This window comes from Panthera tigris, chromosome A2, assembly GCF_018350195.1.
Source record: "Panthera tigris isolate Pti1 chromosome A2, P.tigris_Pti1_mat1.1, whole genome shotgun sequence".
NCBI lineage: Eukaryota > Metazoa > Chordata > Mammalia > Carnivora > Felidae > Panthera > Panthera tigris.
In genome coordinates this window covers 35,469,443-35,488,403 of record NC_056661.1, presented here as the reverse complement: position 1 = coordinate 35,488,403, position 18,961 = coordinate 35,469,443, and the positions used below count along the sequence as shown (strand labels likewise).

Sequence of the window (18,961 nt, the reverse complement as noted above, 5' to 3'; positions counted from 1 at the left end):
GTCTTTATTATGCAAAGGAACAAACGCAGGGACAGACCTTTTATCAGATGGTACTAAAAGCTTTGTCAGTTCCTCTATATCCTTTCTCTCCTTCCTCTTGCTAATGGAGGCTTGGATCCCTCACGTACCTGGGCAGGACTAGGTGCCAAGTAGGGGAGCAAAAGCAAATTTGTATGTAATTCAGAAATTATACCTAGATGTGCCACAATTTTACTAATGATCCTTTAGTAGACCCTCTTCAATAACAGTGGGATCTCCCTTCAGAAATGCCTCTTGATGAAGCCAACTGAGCTCACCGTCCCATCTATTAAACAAGCTGGAGTCTGCCTTGAAAGAACAAAGCAGGTTTCGAACAGAGACAGTAATGAAGGGACCACAGACTGTTGCTGTCCCATCCCGATCCACCACAGCAATTCATTATCTTCGTATTTCATTGTGTGGACAAGTAACAAATGGCGGAACCAAAATAGGTCATCTTCCCTTGTTCTTGAAAACGGTTAATATTTGTGAATAAAAATAAGGGCTTAAGCTTTTTCATACAATGTTTGCTCTGGAAGGTCCCTAGATGATTTCCAAACTGCAGCTGAGCCTGACATGTCACAGAGATATTATAAATCACATACCACCAAGACCCGTTGTGCGATGCTTGGTTAGCCAGTCTTAGGAAAAACACTGAGCTACTGGCATAGGAATTATTAGTCAGTCTCAAAAGACCTAAGAGGAATTCCTGGAAACAAAAACAAAAACATAGTCCATAAAGTCCATACCAGCATGGCCCCAAGTCTGTTTCATGGAACACTGGGTCCACAGGATATGAATAAGTGTTGAAAAGAAAAAGGTTCTCTAGTCAAGGAAGTTTGGGACATAATGGGTCAAAGTTGAACAAGTTTCTTGTCTACAGAACTTCTCAGAGCCTTTAATATGCTATCGTATTTTGAATGGCTACGAAGGGGTTATTATATGCAGTATTTCTCATATATATTTCATAACATTCTACAGAAAACTATTGCTGAATTTCAAATTTCCTTCAGTTATCAGACCTTTTTCTCGACCGTGGCTGCCTCTAGGGAATGTGTTGGTATGTGGTCAAGAAACTTTTATCATGGTTTTTCTAAAGAAGCAATCTCCAGAAGCTATTTTTACAGATATTCTGGTTCTAGAATCTCTTATCATGCAACTTGAAAAAAACATTCAAAGTCTCAATCTACCAAGTAGATTTCATTTTGTTAAAATTAGTCATAACTGTGAGAGTGAATACAAATAATTGTTTGGACAAATGAATAAGGCTATTTCATAGGTAGATGTTTAATATACCTTCTAAGCACTCATTGTCTCATGTCTCTTTTACACCTCTTTTTCTCTGACTCCCCCTTTGCTTGTCCCTCTTTGTATGTCCTCTCTCACTGTCTGTCTCCTTCCCTGTAAGTCTATCTGTTTTTCTGGGTCTGAATATTTGTGTATCTTTCTTTCTTGCTTGCTCTTATCTTAAAGGTTATGTATGATGAGCCAGCAGTAAAATGTCTTCTTATATTGTGGGTTTGTGTCTTCACAGAAATAAGCAGGAATACCATTACTTTTCCATTACATTAACTGTACACAAATCTTAGTTACAAACAAAAAATCTGGGATTTCCATAGCTGTGAAAGTTAGGAAGTTCTGTGATGTAAGCTAGTCGCTTCTGGCCGGTATCCAGTATAAAAAGACGACAATAGCAGACAATGTTTGTAGCAATCAGTCATAGAAATGGTCAGAATTCACAGTGAATGAAAAGGAAAGGCCTATGAACTTATCATGTAGACTCTTCTTAATAAGATTGATGCCAAAATCTACAGAGAATTAAAAACCCTTCTCTACAAACTAGTACTTGAATGATTTTTTTCACATTTACAGTGCATGAGAATAAAAGCCTAAAGAGAGAAAACCACATGAAAAATTCCCCATAAAATAGTCATTTTATGCCACTTCCCCATCTCCATGACACTTCAATCATTCCATAGAACAGAAATCACTATTTATAAAAATGCTTCTAATTGCTCAATGACTACAACCTTAGAAAGGGCAATTAATCAATCCTCTCTGACACAGAGAGGGAAGGGGCAGGTATGGTCCAAAGGACTGGATGTTTCTGAAAGTCTGCACATAGTTGGGCTTCCCCCCTCTTCTCATCTAGAGATTTTGGTATCTCTAAGGCTTTGGAAGGGAACGTGTGTTTATGTTACATCCTTGTTTGCCCACATTTGGTAAATAGGGCCCTGGAGTCAGACAGCCCGGGATGGATTTCTGGCTCTGCCACTATTGGCTGCGTGATGGTTAGCAAGTCACAGAATCTCTGTGCCTCAATTTTCTGACAGGCAAAAGGGAAGTAAGAGAAGGAGACACCTTCAGGGGTTGGGGATAGAGTTAAATGAATACAGAGACTTGAACGACTTGAATCATACATACATGGTGAGCCTTCAGGAACATATTAGCCATCAATTTTTTAAATGTTTATTTATTTTGAGAGAGAGAGAGAGAGAGAGAGAGAGAGAGAGAGAATATCCCAAGCAACCTCCATGCCCAGCAGGGAACTCAACAGGGGCTCGAACTCACCACCTTGAGATCATGACCTGAGCTGAAATCAAGAGTCAAATGCTTAACCAACTGAGCCACCCAGGCGCCCCGCCGTTATTTTTATTATTGTTAACAATGATAGTGAGGAAGGTGCCTTCCTTTCGGGTTAGAGAATATTTAACAAGACACAAGAGGGTGTGAATCAGAGTGTAATGATTTAATATTTGGTCAGAAAAGTGCTAGGCACAAATCCAAGAGCATAACACTTGAAAAAGTCTTTATACATATCACAAAATTGAGTGAATGTTAGTGCTGAGAGTTTCTTTTGGTATTTTCACTTATTAGGTGATAGAATATACTTTTTAAACTCAAAGGCCACTATTTAAAAAATTTTCCCAATATCCTATATTCTACTTTTGAATAAGTTGCTAAGATTACGCTGCAAATGTAAGTCCCATTTTAAATCATCTGGTCTCCGATTTTGAATAATACAATATATGCTTATTTTAAAATCATAGCTGTTTGTCGGGTTTTGAAAATGCTATGGAAGGCAAGTGACCTGTAATTTCAGAGGAAAGTAAATAACAGCAATTGGAATGCTTACATGGGAAATGCACTATGTACAACAGAATATATTCAGGACAAATATGGTGTATGGGTTGTCAACTACTGTTATGGGGAGAAGCTGGTTTCCATCCATTTTTAGACTTAGAGAAGTGTGCCAAACATTGTAAATATGCCAAAGTGGAGGAAATAGATCAATCATTTATATCCACCTCTGAAGCCCCATGTAGTTATTAACAATAATGTTTTTGAAGAATATGTTTTAAATTGGGAAACGTTCACCTCATGTTAAAGGAAACAAGCTGTTGATAAAAAGCACTGTAACATTTTAGTTCAATAAAATACCTACCACGTGAGTTTCTTTTTAGTAACGGGTTAAGCCAAAGAGGACATATACATGTTTTCTTGCAAAGTAATGATAATCTCTGAGCAATAATATCCTGTGTGATTTTAAGGTATGGATTATTTCTGTAGTTTTCAGAATTCCTATAATAAACTTGAATTCCTGAAGATGACTTACCAGCATTAGTGAACTCCAGGATAATCAGGGAGAAGCAGTTTTAGGAAAAGGTGGCACTAAAATGCTACCGTGTTTGATTCACAACTTTGTGAAGCAATGTGTTCTTCCAAGTATTACCCACACTTATTAGTAAGATAGGAAACGGATGCCATCATTCTGCAAGCACTTCATGGGAATCAGACATTATGCAAAACACACTTGACTTCCTTAATCCTCATCCCAAACTAGAGAAGTAGAAACAATTACCATCTCCATTTCAGAGCTAAGGAACAAGTAACAAGCGTATGTGACTTGTCCAAGGTAATTCGATTAGTAATTGGTGTAGCTGAGTTCCACTCATGTCTGTCTAATGGCACAGCTCGTGATCATAATAACTACACTGGAATGATTATTAGTTTATATATATGCTTCATTTTTAATTTGCATGAGGAGATTTGGCCCGTAAAAATAATTTTTTAATATCTACTTATGTATCTTGAGAGAGAGAGTAAGTAGGAGCAGGGGGGAGAGAGAATCCCAAGCAGACTCCAGGATCAGTGCAGAGCCTGACATGGGGCTCAATCTCATAACCATGAGATCACAACCTGGGTCAAAACCAAGCTCAACCAACTGAGCCACCCAGGCGCCCCCATAAAAACAATGTTGACCAGAGTAACATGTAGACTTTACTCTGACATGCCAATGGAGTCAAGGATTTTGGAAGAGTGGAATGCTTTAGAAAACATAAATCATCAGCTTGATCCTATAGAATACTCTATATTTTATAGACTTTTGCTTGGAAGATAGGGACTAATAGCCCTCTTGCCTGAACCTACCACCTTAAAGGATTCAGAGTTTCCAAAGTCAAGCACACTTGTTCCAACAGACAAAATATTACCATCATGTGCTTTAACTTCTCATAGAAACTTAGGGCCAGATGCCATTTCCCCCTCTGCCAGCATAAACAATGTATTGTTCTTTGTGTCTTACATCCAAATCCTGAAGGCAATTCTATTTCTAGATCATTAGAGATAAAAATGAACTGGAAACAAAATGGAGATTTATAGTGAACAGACTCGATGTTTTTTTCTTTGGCAGACAATGTGAGAAACTATCACGGTTTTACAATATTTATTGGCTTCAAGGGCCAAGAGTTTCCTCCTGCAAGTAAGAAAAGCAGCATTTCTAGACTAGCTGCTTGCCTTTCCTGCACTGGAGGTACCTTGCCGTGTTGACTGCGATCTACAAGAAATAAATAATCATAGCGCAGGTTTTCAACCTCAGCTCCATTGACGTCTGGGGCCTGAAAATACTTTGCTGTGGGCGCTGGCCTGTGCACTGTAAGATGTTTCACAGCATCCCTGACTTCTACCCATCAGATGTGAATAGTACCCCCATAATTGCAACAGATGTCTAGGCCAAAAAATGTCTCCAAATAGTGCCAAATGACCACTGAAAATGCCTTAATTGAGAACTTACTGATCTTAGTATATTCCCAAACTTGGCTTTTCCACATCCTTTGGAAAAAAGAAGAAAGAAAAGCTTGGTACATGATGGGCAGCTGTACGTGCCACATGCACGGCTCTCTGGCTATGGCTGATTGGGCAAAGGTTGACACGTGACCCAGGCTGAGCCAGGTATGTTTTGTCTTTTTGGAGAACACATTTAAAACAAAGGAACTGAGTCAAATATTTTTGGGCTGTATTGTGATCCCCATGAGATCAGAGTTGGCACCATGGAAATAAGAACTTGATGCCAGCTCCTAAGCTATGGGGCTTCAAGAGCTAAAATCTTGGAAGAGGGAACCAGTTCACACAGAGAAAAATGAGGAGAACAGAGATCAGAAAAATGTGTGTCCCATGAACAAAGAAAACAAGATGGCTTCCACTTGAAGGATTTATGAATTGAATCCCATGAGGTTTCCTATAACTGGGCTCCCCAGGATTCTTCTATTTTCTTAAAAAACAACTTTACTTGGTGTAGCTTGAGTTTGTTTCTCTTTCTAACCACATAATAATGAAAACAAATAACACAAGTCAGTCTAGAAGGTGTCCTGCTCTGTCTACATTCTAGAGGTACAACCAGGGATCCTAAGCCAAGAGATTCAGGGTCTAATTGCTGTTGTGTGACCCTGAGCAGGTGACACACTTCTCTGAGTCCTGATTTTCTTACTGAAGAATTTGAACATCACCTCACACTTGGCTCTAAAATTATGAAAGATAAAGATGGGGAGAGATATTTGTGGTCCTTGTGAGCCTTGGCTCAACTATTAGGACATACAAAGTTGTTTTAAAGATGGTGGCCAAGACTTGGTATTACAGTTAGTTACTCTAGGCTTAAGAGTCAGTCAAGCTACAACTTGTCAGCCATGGGACCAATGGAACATTACATAACCCTTCTAAGCCTCTGTTTCTTAATGTCTGAAATGGGAGGAAAAATGTATCTGTCTCAATGATCCCTGTCTTCTGGCCTTCAAGTCCTGATAGTTCACTCCCACATTGAATGGAGATGACTTCACTAACCAATATGATATTGTAGAAACAATGAAGGGTAACTTCTGAGGTTAGATTATGAAAGAGAACGTTATTGTGGCTTCTATATTGTTCTCTTGGATTACTCACTCTGGAGGAAGCCATTTGCCATGTTGTGAGACACTGAGCTCCTCTGCAGAGGACCACACAGCAAGGAAGTGAGTCCACATGCCAACAGTCTTGTGAGTGAGCCATCTTAAAACCTTCCTCCAGCAGCAGTCAAGCCTTTAGATCTTGACTGCAACTACATGAAATGCCCTGAGCCAGTCACACACAGCTCAGTTGGATTCCTGACCCACAGAACTTGTGAGGTAATGTTTGCTGTTTAAAGCTGCTAAGTTTGAGGGGATAATTTGTTACACAGCAGTAGGGAACTATTATAGGATCATTGGGAGGTGTAAATAAGATAATGCATGGTAAGTGTTTAAGACACTGCTTGGCATATCGTAAGCATTCAAAGCATCTCTATCTGTTTATGAATGTATGTGATAAACCCAGAGCAGTGCCTGGCATATAGTAAATGCTTGTTATATTTGCATTGAGTAAATGTTAGGTATTGTTATCTTTAGTACTATCGTCACCATCATCATTATGTATAACCTCATCTAAAATTACTTCCGAAATGAATGGGGCCCTCCAATTTCTTGACTTGAAAAATTACTGTACCTTAATCTCTAAGAAAACATTAAAATAGAGCTATGCGACAATTCCACAGCCAGAGAAACAAGAATTCAAAGTCTGCTGAGGACGGGCATTTGTACAGCCGTCTAACTCTTTGGATGCACCTTGTTCGTTATCCTGAACCGTAGATGAAACAAAAAATATTTATTACGCGCAGTGAACACCTCCATAAACACCTAAGGATAGATGTAAAACTGGCCACTTACCATCGACGCAGGAAGGTCTGTTTCTTGTCGTTCCAGCCACTTTTCCAGGCAGACAGGAACACTTGACTGTTTGTGATCGCTCCTCGATTCGATTCTTATTACAACATCTGTGTGCAGCTATCACTTCACATGTCCCTCCTTCTGGCAAGACAGAAAGAAGAGGGACACTGATTAGAGGGGCCATTAAAGCCTGTGGGGGTACACGTGGAGGGGTCGGGGAGAGTAAGAGAAATTACAGAAAAAGTTTCCAGGAAGTATAATTACTGTGGGATTCTCTCTCACCCTCTCTCTGTAACATCGATACACACATGTATACAAGATTCTATAGTAGGTACGTGCAGTCCTGCAGAAGACAGGTAGTACAGCCCTATACTTCAAATGCACCAAAGACCACCAATGAATAGTGCTCAAGAGGCAACGATTCCGGGCTGTATATGCTGAGAAGCGGTGAACCAGGGAATGCCTGGCGCTAACACAAAATAAAGAGTCTATCTGATTTAAATGCATTATATTTTGGGAGCTCAATCCTATGTTATCTTTCCATCTAGAATTCTCTGAGCTCCCGCTTAATGACAAGCAACTGACACTCCAGTGATACAGAACCAGCGGTGGCAGGAAAACTGCCCAGAAATGAGCTCTCCCGCCCAATGCCCGCCTACTCTCAAGGGGGCTGAATAGAAAATCTAGTTGGGGAGTCATTTCCTAAATCCAGATCTCATCTAAAAAATGATAGAAAGAATTGCTGGAGAAAATAGGTATGTGCTTTAAATGGCATCTCAAATTACAGAGCTAGGCATATGGCTTCACTTAATTGTTACAGGTCAGCCATGCATTCAACATTTATTGGCAACCTAATGTATGTCACTCTCCACTAGGTTCTTAACAGGTGCACTGCTGGGTCTGTCTAAATGTTGGTGAGCATTCAGGTGGGTCTTGCCAGCCTGTAGGATAGCTCTACAGGGACACTAAAGATACTCCAAGTACCCGGAAACCAGAAATTAACTTCCCCAGTATCAAGTTTTATGTTACGAAGAATGTTCTTTATTTGACAAGAATGGACCCGTAACATTTAGGATCCAGTTGGCATAAATTCAGCAAGTATTTGTTAAGCAACCACTGTATACAAGTCACTCTGTGATAAATTGTTAGGGACATGGGTTCAGCCCATACACAGGGGGCACTTAGGAAACACTGGAGAGAAGGAGAGGAGGGAAGGAAGACAGAAGTCAGGAAAGACTTAAGACATGGCCCCATCCTACCCTGAGAACCCACAAAATAATGTAATGATTCTCAAGGCAGGGCTGGGGATGGGGTGATTTTGCTATTTGCCCTCTCCACCAGTGATATTTAGTAAAGTCTGAAGGTATTTTATTTGTCATTGTTGGTGGAGGGTAGGTGCTACAGACATCCAGCAGGTGAAGGCCATGGATGCTGTTAAACAACTCACAATGCACTGGGTAGATCCTACACCAAAGAACTATCTTTCTCAAAATGTCAAGAGTGCCCAGGTTGATAAACCCTGGTTTAATAGGAAAGAAGCAAAAGAATCTCTGGTTCAAGTGAAACTAATTCTACCTCCTCTCAATGGCAGGAAGAGCTTGGGCTTTTGAGCCAGCCAGTTTTCGTCTGCATCTCAGCTCTGCCTCTTACTGTGTGCTTCAGTTTCTTCATCTGTAAAATGGTAAAAATAGTAACACCTGCCTCAAAGGGTTGCATGAGTGCACACCAAGATAACACACGTAGAGGGGTGAGCACTGAGCCTGACACACGGCCGAATGTCCGTATATGCTACCTATGACTATATCTGGTCACATTTATATTATATTTCCTTGGCAATTTCCTCCTCTTTTCTGCCTCAGTGACTGTGCAAAGATGGTGTGTCCTAGAATACTTCCTCCTACTTCCTATCCTTCCACCCTCCACCCACAACTCAAATGTGTTCACTCATGAACTCTTCTCTGAACTAAATGCAAAGGTCAGTTCCTTTAAGAAAGCGTCCTCACTGCTGCCACTGCTCATTCTCTTAGCGCCCTACACATTGCCTCACACAACTGTAACCAGACGTCTGTGACCACAGGCAATTTGAAAGCTTGGCCAGGGCCCAGGTTAGCCTTACTGTCAACAAGCGCTGTAGGTACACTATAATTGTTGGTTGAATGAATGAAGAAGGAAGTTCATTACCTAAAATTAACACCATAAGGCAAGTAGCAATTTCTGTGGATATAGGCCAAAGGGGAGACCCATTTGTTTTTGAAGAATTCGAAAGGCTTCTTTTTTTTTTTTTTTTTGAGTATCAAAATATTTACTTATTTATTTATTTTATTTTTTAAAGATAATTTGTTGTCCAATTGGCTAACAGACAATGTGTAAAGTGTGCTCTTGGTTTTTGGGGTAGATTCCCATGGTTCATTGATTCCATACAACATCCAGTACTTATCCCAACAAGTGCCCTCCTTAATGCCCATCACCCATTTTCCCCCTCTCCCCCAACCCCCTATCAACCCTCAGTTTGTTCTCTGTATTTAAGAGTCTCTTATAGTTTGCCTTCCTCCCTCTCTGTTTGTAACTATTTTTTTCCCCTTCCCTTATCCCATGGTCTTCTGTTAAGTTTTTCAAGATCCACATATGAGTGAAAGCATATGGTACCTGTCCTTCTCTGACTGACTTATTTCACTCAGCCAAATTATTGAAAGGCTTCTTAAGTTGTGAGTTGAAAGGGAGAACTTCAGCAGGCTATGATGAAGGGAAAGCATTTCACTAATGTGAAAGGTCACAGCCTTTTTTTTAGAACCACGTTTTAATTAATATAGAATTGTCTTAGGTTTATAGAAAATTGGTTAGGATAATACTGCCAGTTCCCATATGCCACACCCTATTATTTCCTATTTCTATTCTGCTAATGCCAACATCGTATATTAGTATGCTGTATTTGTTACAATTAGTGAACCAACACTGATACATTATTATTAATTAAAGTCTATGCTATATTCATATTTTCTTAGTTTTTACCTAATGTCCTTTTCTGTTCCAGGGTGCCATCCAAGATGCCACATTACATTCAGTTGTCATAGCTCCTTAGGCTTCTCTTGGCTATGATAGTTCTCTATCATAGTTTCAGACAGTCCTTCCTTTTTGAGGACTTTGATAGCTTTGAGAAGTGTTGCTCAGGTATTTTGGAAAATGTCTCTCAGATGGGATTTATCTGATTCTTTTTTTTTTTTAATGATTACACTGAGGTTATATGTTTCTGGAGGAAGACCACAGAGGTAAAGGGCACATACTATCAGCATGACTTACCACTCTTGATGTTGACCTTGATCACCTGGCTAAGGCAGGGCTGGTCAGATTCCCTCCAGATAACATCACTCTCCTCCTTGCCTTTCCATAGTGTCCTCTTTGGAAGGAAGTCACTATGTACAGCCCACACTTAGGGAGTAGAGAGTCAGGCTCCACCTCTGTGAGGTTGAGGCATCTACTAAAATTACCGGGAATTGTGCATGACAGATTTGTCTCTTCTTTTTCATCTATTTACTTAATCATTCATATCAGTATGGATTCAAAGATGTTTATTTTACACACTGGGTTATAACCCAACACTACGTTATTTATTTTCTTGCTCAGAATGCTCCAGTTTTGGCCACTGTGAGTCCCTTCAGTTGGTTGTTGTGTTCTGTCTCCCCATGTTGTTTGCCCTTCACCTTTTTTTTTTTTTGAGCACCTTCTTACTTTCTGACTCTACAAGATGCCTCAGGCTCATCTTGTATATTTCCCGTCCCAGTCCTATAACCAGTCATTTCTCTAAGGAGCTGGTCGGGGCATTAAAAAAATATTTTAGAGTAGATGAACTAAGGACCTGACATAGGATTAAACTGGAGATATCTTCCCTCTCCAGAAAGAGTCTTCAGTGTGATTCTGTTCGAACAAGGCACAAATGGGGATTTTGAAGCCAAGAACTGAAAGGATCTAGATATTGTTCAAGAGGGACTGACCATCCTGGCTGCTGTGGTAGGGAGGAATTGGAGAAGTGCAAGGTAGCAAAGCAGAAGAAACATAAGGCCAATACAAAATTCTGAGCAGGAAATAAGGGGGTTTGAACTTGGATCATGGGAAGAGTATCTCACTGTCGCCACAAGCCCTTCATTGGGATGAGAGTTAATGAAACAATAGGGCTAATCACACATTACATTCTTTCACCCAGATAAGGGCAATTAGGTTGCTTTAACTTGTAATTGTCAGTTGTAAGTACCCTCAGTCAATTCAGTAATAGCTGGTTCTACACTTTATGAAAATACCACCAATGTTTAAGTCACCACTTGGCTTTAATGGAAGACTAGAGCAACATTTATGAATAAAAATAGCACAAGCCATAGAAAAGCTTCTAGGATAGATCTTGACTCTCATTTGATTTACAGTTAAGGCAGTGACAGACATGCCAAATCATCCAGATTGTTGCCCTGAATTAAATAATGTGGACAGAGAGGTGGCCACTGGAGGCCCAAAGCCAGTCTCTCCCAACACTCTTGTAGATGAGCCAAAGGAACAGTTCTGCACCAGCTAAGTGCTCATTGACATTGACTGGATTCTGATTGGATGGATGCTGGGCACTGTCCTCAGCACTTTACCCACATTACTGACAAAACTTGCAGCAACTATAACAGGTTTTGCCCCTATTTTAGAGATGAAAAGCTGAGACTCGGAGAGGTTGAATAACATGTCCCAAATTACACAAGCATGACTTGGGCCTGCTGGACCCCAAAGGTGCTTTTTTGCATCCTGTCACAAGCTGTCATTCTTTGGAAGTTCTTGCAGAAGGAAGTCTGAAGCTACGTTTAGGAAGCTTATCAAGGTTAAGTATCCAACTCACGCTTCCTCCTCGAATTATATTCTGCCCTCATCTGCTCCTATCCTTCCCTCCATCTCTCTGCTCTAGGGACACTGGTCTTGCAAGCTGTTGCCTCCAAATGGTAGGCGTGGTCCCTTTTGAGGGTTACTCTAAACTCAGGGAGGCACTGCTCTAAGAGGCTCCTCTGATCTTCTTGACAAGTTGAACTATGCCCCACCGGGACACTCTTTTAGCAAATCTATTGGGCCTTCCCTTACTCTCTCCACATCTTTTCTCAAATGTCATTTTTTTCAGAGTTTCATTGGACTACCCTATTTAAACCATAATTCTCTTAGAAAGCGTTCATTATCTCCTTTATTTTGCTCCATGTCCTTATCTTCATCACCTCCAGACTATTTGTAACTTTCAATTACTGTAAGTAGTTTATTTACTTACCTTATTGTCTATATGCCCCCCAACCCCCTCAGAATATAATATCCTCAAGGACAAGGACCCTTATTGTCTACTTCTTAAACATTTAAGTGCATATTTCAATTTACTTGCAAAGTAGTTCACAGATAGAAATAGGACTATTGTTATGCTGATTTTCTAGTGAGGAGGCAGACTTAGACCAGGCAAATGGCACAGCCACATAAGTAGAGGTGATAACGATAGGAATATAGGAGTTAACCATTTCTTGAGTACTTACTATTTTCCTGACACCATGATAGACACATGATAAATCGTCCATTTCCTTTATGCTTATTAGAGCCCAATGAGGTTATGATTACCCCCATTTTACAGGGGACACAACTGAGATCAAGAGCAGCTAAAAAAGTGGCCCACGTTTTAACTACCCAGATAACTATTATCTGGCCGCGTGTGGACCAGAGCCCAGATCTTCTGACCCCATATGCAGTGCTCTTTCGCTAGCCACACTCGGGCATACATGCTGACATTTCTGTGAAAAGGGGAGAAGAACTCAGAGACTGGGAATTGACAAGTGCTCCATTTGCATTAAAACCTTGTGTATAAAGTCAGTGACCCCAGACCACGTCTTCCGCAGGCTCATGGATGATGGATTTGCACACAGGAAGCCAGAGAGGTGTTGCTCTAAATAACAGGCTCACCTGATCTTGACAGCTTGAACTATAGCTTCATTTTACACTGACTGCTTAGGTAAGCCAATGTGGAATATGCAACCAGGTTCTGGAGCCCACAGGACCCTAAAATTCAGAAAGTCTTATTGGACATGTCATACCCAAATCTCCTGACTCCAAAGTTTTATATTTGTGACTGACCTGGCCACAGCCAACCAGAGCAAGTTAATCTATCCAGACCATGAAACCCTGGTCCAATGACTTGGGTTGACAAAATAAAAATATTAGATCTTTGACAGGAAAAGGCTCACTTGTATCTCTAGTCTTTTGCTTGTAAGTTTTTAAGTTATGCTTTTAGGGGCTCTATGAATTACTTAAGAGGGTTCACTTCTACTGGAGACAACGAGAAGCACCTCTAGTTGTTTTTGACATTGAGTACAAGAATCTATTTTTTAAATTTGAGACGGGGTAGGGGGAGAGGGGCAGAGGAGGGCAAAAGAGAAAGAGAGAGAGAATCTTAAGCAGGCTCCACGCTCACCATGGAGCCTGACATAGGAGTAGATCCCATGAGCCTGGGATCATGACCTGAGCTGAAATCGGACAATCGACTGAGCCACCCAAGCACCCCAAGAATCCATTCCTTAAAGGAATGCTTCTGCAAAGGAAAAAGTGGACACAACTTTGTTTAGCTGATGATCAGCCCTCTAAAGCTAATATCAAATGATAAATATTATTGGATGGATGGATAGATGGGTGATTGAACAAAATGAATGATTAGTATGAACCGGTCATGAATTTTTACACAGCCAAATAATATGTAACTTACTGTTTCTTGAGAAGCTTGGATGCCTTTGGTGTAGTAGTGTATAGTAAGATTGTAAGATCAACTTCCCCCTCCCAATTTCTATGTGTTTTTTACTTCTTGGCTATATAAGGAACCCACATTTACTTTGGTCTACCCAAGACACAATGAGAAGCTGATCAAATCCTGTGAAATGAAATAAAATTCTGAACTTCTCTTATAACCATAGGGATAGAATTTTTCTATCAAGCTGGCTGCTTGAACAAGGGGACTGCAAACCAAAATATTCTTCAGGTTTGTCCCTGATGATGAAAAGGAAGAGTAAGATTTGTCATAACCCTTTCCGGAAGCTAGAAAATGGTCCCTTTAAATCGATTTTATCTGTGATTTAAAGATTATCTGGTTAACTGTCACTTCAAACCTAACTGCCAAGGTTATTGCAAACTCATAATGATAATATTTATCATGTAAATGTCTTTCAGACTTTTCTTTGGTGCCAATGCCAGTCCATTCATAAATTCTATCTCAGTCCAAGTCAAAATGATTTCAAAATGATCTATCGCCTCTCACAGCAGTCATTTAAGTGCTCCATAAATTGAACTTCCCTTTTTTTTTTGCTTATGGATTATCTGGAAAATGGCTTTTTACCTGGATTTCACCCAGCATCTGTAGATCTAGCACATAAGACAATGAGGTAACCTATTAGCTAAGAGCAAAGAATGGGGCACAAAGAACAGTAGGAAGGTTTTCTGTACTCTTCAGAAATTTCCAGATTATTACTTGTATCATCACTTGACTTTGTCCATGGGAAAACATCTAAGATACAATATTAGAAGTTAGCCATGGTTTGCCTGGGTGGCTCAGTCAGTTAACTGTCTGACTCTTGGTTTTGGCTCAGGTCATGAACTCATAGTTCATGAGTTTGAGCTCCACATCGGGCTGGCTCTGTGCTGGCAGTGCAGAGCCTGCTTGGTATTCTCTCTCTCTCCCTCTCCCTCTCCCAACTCTCTCTCTCTCTCTCAAATAAACAAATAAACTTTAAAAAAATTAAAAAAAGAAATTAGCCTCATATCCTAAATTGCACTTCATAAGGGGCCTCATAGTTCTTTTAGATTAGAAGGTAAATGCAGTAATTACCCGGCTCACATGGGTCAATCCAAAATGTTAGATGTGTTAGATGAACATCTATTGCTCAGTTCTTCCTCTCCCACAAATTTTCTAAATGGGAGCCTTGCTTCTCACTCCATTTGTCCATTTCACCCCAGTGGCAATGGCAGCCCCCTGTAGGGAAGCTCTATGGGTCAGCTCTCCACTTTCCCTTCTGCTTTTTCTCTTGTGTTTGTCAGACCTCTGAGTACATTATCAAAACCTATTTTTAACAGGAAGAGAAAGTTTCTAATATCCAAAAACGGGGGGGAAAGACAGCATTTCAAGATTATTTCTGGCAGCAGCAACTCTCCCTGAGCTGGAGAAGTTGAAAAAAATGCCAAGCCCAATATGCTCCTAGCAATGATCCCTCCTTCCCAGCTCAATACATCACTGTCTTCCCCTGCACATGTGAGGAAACACAAAGAAGATGAATTGCTAAGGGTAACATTTCTCTTAAAAAGAGTCCCCACTGATGACAATTATATGTTAAGAATGAAAGGGATGATGAGGTTAGAAATGACTGGCAAGCAGATGGCTAAAAACTTGAAGGCTGCCATCATAAAACAGGGTTTGCTCCCGGAATGGTCATCTAACAGTGCTCATACCAAGCAACTGGATTGCTCTGGGCTACAAACTGGGTCAGCCACTTAAGAATGGGCACTTATGGGAAAATGCTATGTCTAATCCTTTTCATCTGCCAGGCAATTTGACATTCACTAGTATATTTTGGTGTTGATGGCTTAATGTCAATGACTAAGCATAGCCAAGTAATTCAAAATTATCACAACACTGGGTTTTCTGGGAAAGGAAATGCTAGGGGACAGTACAAAGTTACAAGAGAAGAAAATAATCTTAAAAATAAAAAGAGAGAGACTGTAAGTCTAAACCCTGTACTATATTTTTATTTTATTCTTTTTTTTTTGCCCCCCATACTCATCATTAGGATCTTCTTTAAGTATCCTTGAACCATACAGTGAGTTAGATTCCCCTGCTATATGATTCTACAACCTTACATAATTCTCCCACAATAATATCACAAAGTATTATTTTGGCATTTTCAAACGATGTCTTGCTTTTCCTATAAAGGGTGAGGGTAGCAATTTTTCTTTTTTATCACTCTATCCCTAGTACTTGCCTTAGAATCTGGTCCAGGTTTGGTCTGTAAACATTTGTTGAATAAATCTCTTCCCCAAAGACTAGCTTTGGATCCCCATGGTATGATCTCTTAGCAAGCCTAAATTCTCCTTTGCAGTGTATCTCCCAATAAAAATGTTTGGTTCACTATGTGTCTATCCTGTTGGGCTACATACTCCACGTGGCTGGGACCACATCTTGTTTACTTCTTTATCCTTAGTGCCTAGAATAATAGTATCACTTTTGCTAAATGATTGAATGATGAAGGAAGGAAGGAAAGAAAGAAGGAAAAAAAGAATGGAGGGGAGGAAGAAAAGAAGGGAGTAAAGAGAGAGGGAGGGAACAAAGGAAGGAAGGAAAAAAGTGAGGGGGAGAGAGAAAGTAAAAAAAGAGGAAATAAAAGAAGGGAAAAGAAGAAAGAATAATATAAATTAACCATCTCTGGGGGACCTATTCCTATTTGAATATTCACTATGAGATCTTTTAAGAAAACAAACTTGAGTGATAGATGTAATTTTTGCAAAGAAATGACCTAATATACCTTCTAGAAAAATCTACTTGGAACTTTGGTTTGGGGTAATGCCAAAAACGTACAAAAGACAAGCTTTTTATTATTCTAAGCAAAATGACTGGAAAATGAAATTGCAATTAAAAGTAATCATAAGAGAGGCACCCGGGTGGCTCAGTCGGTTAAGCATCTGACTCTTGATTTCGGCTCAGGTCATGATCTCATGGTTTGTGGGATGAAGCCTTGCATCAGGCTCTGTGCTGACAGTGTGGAGCCTGCTTGGGATTCTCCCCCTCTCCCTCTCTGCTCCCGCCCCTGCTTGCATGCATGCACACACTCTCTCGCCTCTCTCTCCCTGTCTCTCAAAATAAACACACAGACTTTAAAAAATAATAATAACTGTAAGAAAACTTTAGTCCTCATTAAGAGTTAAGCCAGGATATATCTGCTTATAGTTGAGGGCAACTTCTGGAGGAAATGAATAAAACATAGCAAGGAATGTTAACACAGACATAATTACTCAGATCCTTCCATTTTCATTTCATTGCAAATGGTTCCTTTCTTTAAAAGATGTTACGTAGGAGACAAAGCACAGATTTTTCTGAGATTCACTTTTATAGGGCTTCTTGATCAAGACCTTATAAATAGCTCTCTTGGAATGTATGGTAGTGGCTGTCAGAAATGCATATTTAAGACTCTGTTAAAAATGCTTTATTGACCCAGTAGACTGGAAGGAAGCTCCAAGTGTCTTCGTCTGTAAATCACTGACAAGAGAGACACTAATGGATCCTTAAGCATGTTTTGGTCGAGGAGGGCAAAATGGCTGCTTGATTTGTTTATGCTTCAGATTAAACAAATTACCATCTCCTCCCTCCTAGGGCTCTGGGGTACATAGAAGACAGATGAATGGAAGAAAAAAGAACAAATTCTGGGCTGGGAAGCCCTGTTTGAGGCAATATAGCATAATGAATAAGATCACAGATTCTAGAGCTAGGCTGCCAAAATTCAAGTCCTGGATCTGCTGCTTCAGATCATTTTGCATGCTATGCCTCAAGGTTCTTGTCTATAAAATGTGGATAATAATAGCATTAATTTCATAGAGTTGTTCCAAGGACTATGAGAGAGTATAAGAATTAAATAAGTATAGGCAGCTATAATAATACCTCATTAGGAGTAAGCTCTGAAAGGCATTCTGCTCTTAATAATACTATTGGAATCAGGATTATTACTGAGAAAAAATGTGACCCTTCTCATTTTTTCCCTCATTTCACTAACATGGACCATTCTTCACACCTGTATCCCTACTCCCAGTCAGGGCCACTGGGAAACATTTAGACCCTGCTATTCCCCTAAAACAAGATTGCTAAAAGTAATGAAATACCACAATGCGCTTATCACCCATCCCCAAGATTTCTCCTTTATTTATTTTTTTAAGGAAGAAAATGGCTTACACATAGGATATGATGAAACTCTACTGCAAAAATTATTTTTAAGAACTTCTCTAACAACACGGAAACAAATTTTACCCAAAGATGTACCAACGAGCTTGTAAGAAGAACACCTTTCAGTCTTTAGTGTTCTTTAATACTACACAACTTTTACTCTTTTTCCAGCAGGGATGCCTTGGATAGCATTAGAGAGGGCAAACCCCAGTAGTGGTTTGGATATCAGAGGATGTAAAATAAATAAGTTGTGTTCTACTATTTTTTAAGTTTATTTACTCATTTCAAGAGAGCGAGTGAGCAGGGGAGGGGTAGAGAGAGGGAGAAAGAATCCTAAGCAGGTTCTGAACTGTCAGTGCAGAGCACAAGATGGGGTTGAACTCATGAACCGTGAGATCATGACCTGAGCCAAAGTCAAGAGTCAGATGCTTAATTGAATGAGCCACCCTAGTGCCTCTCCACTATTTTGATGAAGGCAAGGGTTAAAAGGGAATGAGGATTAGAGGAGTAGCTATGTCCACTGGTCCCCTATAAGGTACAACTTTCTTCATCTAAATCCCACTTGGATCCCCCCAAGTCCTTTGCCTAAACCAAAATCACCAGTCCAGCTAGGTGGTAGGTTACCAGGTTTTCTTCTCTATTGCTAGCTTTCCAGGCTGGGAATGATAGGGCAACAATTTTTAGCAAACAGACAGTCAAACTTATTTTACATGAGCAACTCCTCTGATTATAATATTATAATAATTCCCCTAAAATTACGTGAAACACTGACCTTAAAGGTTGAATACATTAATATTTAAATATTTCAAATAACACAATATGGGTTACTAGCTGGATAACTAGGAACAAATCGTAATCTCTAACTTCTGGTCCTTCATAAAGAAAATGCCCAACTCTACAGGATATTAGGAGAATTAGAAATTGTGTATTAATATACCAAACAGCACTCAGTAAGCATACTATAAATAAAAGC

The 18,961-nt window shown here is 39.9% G+C and overlaps 1 protein-coding gene across 1 annotated transcript in view; it reads right to left on the bottom strand.

Annotated features, from left to right (window-relative positions):
- The window catches only part of TAFA1 (TAFA chemokine like family member 1), a 504,091-nt gene that overhangs the window by 112,503 nt on the left and 372,627 nt on the right, over window positions 1-18,961 (bottom strand). The window contains exon 2 of the mRNA XM_042979380.1: window positions 7,032-7,172. Coding sequence (XP_042835314.1) covers window positions 7,032-7,172 — 141 coding nt within the window. The remainder of the gene's footprint in view (window positions 1-7,031; window positions 7,173-18,961) is intronic.